The sequence below is a fragment of the Equus asinus genome, chromosome 2, assembly GCF_041296235.1.
Source record: "Equus asinus isolate D_3611 breed Donkey chromosome 2, EquAss-T2T_v2, whole genome shotgun sequence".
NCBI classification, from domain to species: Eukaryota; Metazoa; Chordata; class Mammalia; order Perissodactyla; family Equidae; genus Equus; species Equus asinus.
In genome coordinates this window covers 61,433,363-61,439,362 of record NC_091791.1, presented here as the reverse complement: position 1 = coordinate 61,439,362, position 6,000 = coordinate 61,433,363, and the positions used below count along the sequence as shown (strand labels likewise).

Sequence of the window (6,000 nt, the reverse complement as noted above, 5' to 3'; positions counted from 1 at the left end):
ATGGGAAGGAGACGATATTCTCTTGAAGAAAGCTCTTAAGTCTGTATTATTATGATCTTTGATCTCAAAACTTCCTAAAGAAACAAGGTTTCAGTTGTGTTTTTACCAATGCAAGCAGCACTACCTCATGTTTTCATAGTGCCTTTCTTCCCAAAACTTAAAATGGTTTAGTGTTATTTTACTAATTCTCACACTAAGATAGGGATAGGGGCTTCAACTCATTAAATTAACAACACGCTGAAAAGTAAGTGACCAAGTTTACTGGAGTTTCACTTTTAGACAAAAGAGGGAAAATGTCTGGACATATATATTAACATGTCACCAGATACAACCTTAGTAATTACAGGTTTGGAATTTGCCAGCTCCCTGAAGTTCTGTGGTGTGTGGACATCTGAGAAGTGGCAAGTACTATTACTGAAGATAAGTGTGAAGGGGAAGGATAAAACGAAGGGGGAGGAAAAGGTTTTTGTTTGTTTAAGTATTATATTCAACATGGATCTGAGTGAAACTAAAATTTTTCTCCCTAATCTTATCTTGACCTGATGCTTTGGGCTTCTGTTATTCCTATACTTTTTCTCATCTATGTTTCTTTTCCTAATAACCAAATTTCTAGTGACTGGGAAAGGAATATTATTGTCTTTAGGAAGTAGTCCCTAAACTTGTCTTCATAATTTCTTAGCACAATTAGTTACTATGCTAAGTGCGTTCAAATTATTATGGCCCCTTTCCTCTAAGGGTTTCAGTTCAGTTAAACAGTAGTGCTTACCAGGGGCCAAGGGCCGTACTGGTCAATGGTTTTTGACAGTGACTAAGGAAAACGTGGTCCCTGCAAGCACAGAGTTTATAGTCTAGCAAGTGGTTTCCATTGATCTAAACTTGTAGTTAGCTGCTTTATCACTAATGCTAGTGGAACACGGGCAATTTGCTGCAATTATTATTATTAAGCTGCAATTTGATGGCAACAATGGATGACTCTGGGACCGAGGAATTGTCTCATTGCAGGATAATGCTGCTAAGTGTCAGCACTCTTAACAGAAAAAACAAAACCCTGAAATTTCCTGTCCCTATGAAGCCATTTGAGTGCTTCATGTGTGTTGCAGAGAAACAGAGGACGTGTGCATGAGATAAACCCAGATTTGCTGCCAGGATTGATTGTCGGAGTCAAGGACTTTTACCAGATAGCCCTTTGGCTCTGTAAACAAGCATTCCCAGGATGGTAGGATTTTTTGTGTGCGTCATTCCTGTTTTTTCCTTTTTGGTTGACCTGCCCTTTCATTTTAACTTTTTATGATGAAAAATATCAAATATATACAAAAGTAGAGAAAACAATAATGAACACCCATCTATGATATTTACTAACATTCTGTCATTCTTGTTTCACTTATACACCAGTATGCATTTCTAACATATGGTCTTCTTTACATAATCATGTAATTATTACGTCTATTACAAAAACTAGTAATAATTCCTCAATATCATCTAATACCCATTCCATATTTAAATTTCCCCAATTATTTAAAAAATTTTTTTCTTGCTGGTTTGAGTCAAGATTCAAACAAGATCCATACATTTGGTTGTGTCTTTTAAGTTACTTTTGATCTGCAATGGTCTCCCCTCCTTTCCCTCTGCCAATGTCATTTATGGAAGAAACCCAGTCATTTGTCTTATGGAATGTCTCTCATCTGGATTTGGCTGACTGCTTCTTTTGGTATCTTTTAGCCTCCCTTCTCCCATATTTAATGCTAACTCTTGTTGATATTTGATTTCCCTAAAGTATGTGTTATTAAATTTAAAAACAAAAATACTCTGGTGACACTGAAGGAATTTAATGCATAGCGGGTACTGCTAGAAATAGATCAGTTAGGAGATGAATAAACTGGTCTGCTGTTCAGGAGAGATCTGAGCTAGAATAACAATTTGAGAGCTACCAACATATAAATGGTAACTGAAATGGGGAAGTGGATGCGATCATCCATGGTAAATGTGGTCCCAGATAGAACTTTGGGGAAGCCTAACAGCAAAGATGTGGGCAGAGGAAGATGGCACCACAAAAGAGACAGAGAAGTAGAGATGTGTAGAAGGAAACCCAAGAGTAGACACAGGAGCTGAGGACAGTTTCAAGAAGGAGGGATTACTCAATGGATGATGCATTTATAAAACATACATAAATGAAAACTTATACAGTGGGTCATTTAATATACAGTAGGATTCATTAAAATTAACCTATACATTTATCCAAAGGAAATAATCGTGAAGTGCATCTTGAAAGACAAGGAGTTTGGACATTTGCAAGACAGCAATGAACTAAGGGTTGTTGGCAGTGATAAAAATGAATTACAACCCTTAATGTTTGGGTGAAACTGAGTTCCAAAATCTAAGAAGTGCTACTTTTCTGTGAAATATTTCCAGGTAGATTAAAAAAATTCAACCTATTTGTATTTGTTTTTCTAAGTGTCTACTGTGTGCTGATCACTACACCCTGATAAGCAAGACACAATAGTACATGTACACAATAGTACACAATAGAACATGCTCTCTGTTCTTTCCATTTACCATACTCACCACACTCGCCAATTCTCCAGTCACTCCATTTGGTTGTTTGATGATTGGAGTCACTGATGAGTGTAGATAGATGCCCTCTCTGTGCCTCAGTTTCCTTCTCTTTAAAGCAATGGTTTGACTAGATCAATAGTTCTCATCAGAATCACCAGGAGGGCTTGTTAAACACAGGTTGCTGGCCCCACTCGTAGTTTCTGATTCAGCAGAGATAAGATAACTTGCATTCTAACAAGGAGATGCCAGGTTGCTGCTCCAGGGACCATGCTGAGAACCTTTTACTTTTTCCAGTTCTAAAAGTCCATGGTCCCTCAGCAAAACTGCATTACCTACACTCACTACTGGGTTGAACACTCCATTATCTGTCCCCACTGAAGATTCACTAAAGCCTAACAGAATGTTGTAGAGTATGTAGATAGTATTTGTTGAATGCAAACAATGGCTCGACATTTTCACTTGTGTCTTTTTACGCCCTACACTATATCTCAGGGATGTCTGTGTTAGGTTGCTATAAGCTGCAAGGAGACAGGACCATAGTTATGGAGGCTCTTTGTACATCTCACACTGCATTAAATGCAGTCAGCCATCGAATACATGCTTTTTGATATGCTTTCAGGCAGCACGTGAAATTTTCCTGTCTGGTAATCATTACAAATTTGATACAAACTCTTAAAATAATGAATATGTAATCTTGGTTCATCTTTGAACAACTTTCTGGAGTCCAGGAGACTACACTGGGCAATCTGGTGGCCTGATATAATGGAGATTTTTCTTGTTAATCAGGAGATAAGGATATTAGTCTCAGTGCTGCCACTGGCTTTATTATGATTGTTATCTCTTTACCTCTGGTGGCTCTGGGAAACTAGGAAAATACTGACCATCCTAGGTTTAGGAAGAATTAATGAAATGCCTGTTTTTAAAATATAGGCTCTGGGAACAAAGCTTAATTTCAAAATAGTATTTTTATAAAAATTAATTTTAGAAGGAAAAAGTTCCCACAGGAAAATAGTTTTTTGTTTTTTGGTTTTGCTTTAAAGAATGAGATGCTACGTTTCAAAAACTGAATATTTATTGTTCCAGAAGGTACATTGCTTTTTTTACATATTTCATAAATGATACAGGATTTTACACGTGTTCAATATTTTGCTATTTGTTTAAAGGACTTTTCTCCATATCCTCCCTCCCTTACCTCCCACACACCCCGAAAGGATTTTCTCCTTGCACTGTGCTGTTTCTTCTTAAAAACTCTGTGCATAAACAGGATAAATGGTTTAAAAATAATTCACACAACTTAACGAAAATAAATGAGGGAAGGGGTTGAACAACTTGGGGGGTGGTCAGGGGAAGGAAGTGGGAGGAGGGTTTGGGAAGTGGAGACATGCATCCTTTCATTCCATCATGCCAGTGGAAGGGGTGGTGGCAGGAGCAGCAGCAGCAGCAATTCTGGCTGGCCTTCAACCTCTGCAAGGCACCTGGAGTCTAGGTTTCTCATTTACAGTTTCCTTTTCATACACAAGGATCCCAAGGAGAAAGAAACCCCTTGCCACAATGAGGAGGGATGAATCATGTAAAGAAAAAAGCCAATCAGCTGTGTGGCAAGTCCCATCATCCCTTCCATCCTACCCCCACAGTAGTTAAAAACAGGATATTAGACACAGATTCCTTTGAGTCTTCAAGTGCAGATGTCATCTGGAAATATGGTAGAAAATACTTTGATAGAGTATAAGATTAATTCTTCTTTCTTTCAATTTAAGATAAGAAAAAATAGGGTGAAGAAGGTAGGTTGAAGGAAGCCTAGAAATGTATACCTGTATAAAGGTAAATTGCACCCTTTGAGATCCACACTTGATTTACAACTGCTGAAGTGGTGGAGGTGGGAGGGCTCACGAAGTGTGGAAGTGTGTGTCCTTTGCGATTAACAAAGCCTCCAGACAAGGCAGAGCCAAAAGGGTGGCCTGGAATGCTGTCACACAAGCATATTAACAGCAATGAAATTATTCTGGTTCTGAAACGGCTAACAGAGCCATGATTTTTAGCCAGTTTGTAAACTTTCTATCTTCCTTATTTGGTAATACAGCTAAACCCTCCCCTCTCTGATTTGAGTTGTGGAGGGAGAGGGGAAAATCAATGGGATAGAGAAATAAATGAGGGAAATTTTGTCTCATCTTAAAGATTAAGTAGTAAGAAACAAAACAAAAAAACATCATGCAGTGTTACCAATGATTCCTAGATAGTGATCCAGTGCACTGGAATATATAGACTTTTAAGAAGGTATTAAGGGATAATTCAAAGTGTCAATTATCAGTCATAAGTTGGTTCCAAATATCATATGGATAAAATTAGTGTAACCAGCAGGTATGGGTGGTCAGAAAAGGGGCAGAAGCGGGAGAGATTCCTGGTAACTTTGCAGAGACTGGGTCCAATTTAAAATAAATGCTAATGACATGGGTTCAGGCTGCATTTGCCAACCACATATCTTAAGGATTTGTTTTTCTGGTATATTTATTTACTTCTATGTCAAAAATAAGAAAGGTTAAATTAAAAAAAATTAGAGCTGAGCGGGGTGCTGGTGTGTTACTGTTTTGCCACTCCTGCAAAGATGCAAGAAACAAACACCCCCAGCATCATTTTCCCTTGATGAATCTCTGAATATATAATGCATCACTTTCATCCAGAAACTGAGATGCTTGATTAAGACAATATTCCCTAAGCCCTTTGAGCTTCTATTCCACAGAGCCTGATCCTCAGATTTGAACATTCCTTTCTTCCCTAAGATGCTTTTCATTTTTGTTTTTTAATTAAAGGTAAAAACCCTCTACCCCGACATGGCTCCCAGCTTCCACCTGCAATGCTTTAATTAAAAAGGCAATAGTTATAAACAGGCGTTCTTTCTGCTGGGATTCAGAGGTTCTTTGAAGATCAATCTTTTTCACCAATTTGTCGGAGGGGCAGATGTACTTGTAATGGGTCTCTCAGTCTCTTAAGGTCCATTTCTGCCTAAAATAGAAAAAAAAAAAGGTGAGAAAAACTGGCTAGTGAAGCTTTCAGTGATATTACCATCTCCTGAGAAAAGGAAATTGTCTTTCCTCCAGCACTGTGAATCACAGAAAGCATGTCAACTACTCTCAAAATAACAGTGCCAGAGGCAAAGGGCTTTAAAGACAGGATCACAAAGCGGGACAGAAACAGAAGTCTGTTCTGGTGCTTTCGGCTATCAGCAGAGCCTCCAGAAAAGGCTACGCAGTCAACAAGGCAGGACTCAGAGGCTCAGCAACGTGGGAGCACCTGATGCACCTTAATGGCGTTTCTCTAGAGGGAAGCCCTTACACAGACCTTTGCCTGAAGCCAGAACTTTAATTTATGCTGCTTGAGAATTTACCTATTTGTCCAATAGTTGTTAATTTTTCCACTAGTCAGTGATTTTTAAAACAGGGATGTGCAGTC

The 6,000-nt window shown here is 38.5% G+C and overlaps 1 protein-coding gene across 2 annotated transcripts in view; it reads right to left on the bottom strand.

Moving 5' to 3' along the window:
* Positions 1 to 3,607: 3,607 nt before the first annotated feature.
* The window catches only part of MCU (mitochondrial calcium uniporter), a 189,534-nt gene continuing 187,141 nt past the window's right edge, over positions 3,608 to 6,000 (bottom strand). Inside the window, exon 8 of one of the 2 annotated variants that reach the window (XM_070489934.1) lies at positions 3,608 to 5,549. In XM_070489934.1, coding sequence (XP_070346035.1) covers positions 5,476 to 5,549 — 74 coding nt within the window. In that variant the 3' untranslated portion in view covers positions 3,608 to 5,475. Of the gene's footprint in view, positions 5,554 to 6,000 lie in introns of both variants that reach the window. The other variant, XM_044756880.2, reaches the window with a different exon arrangement.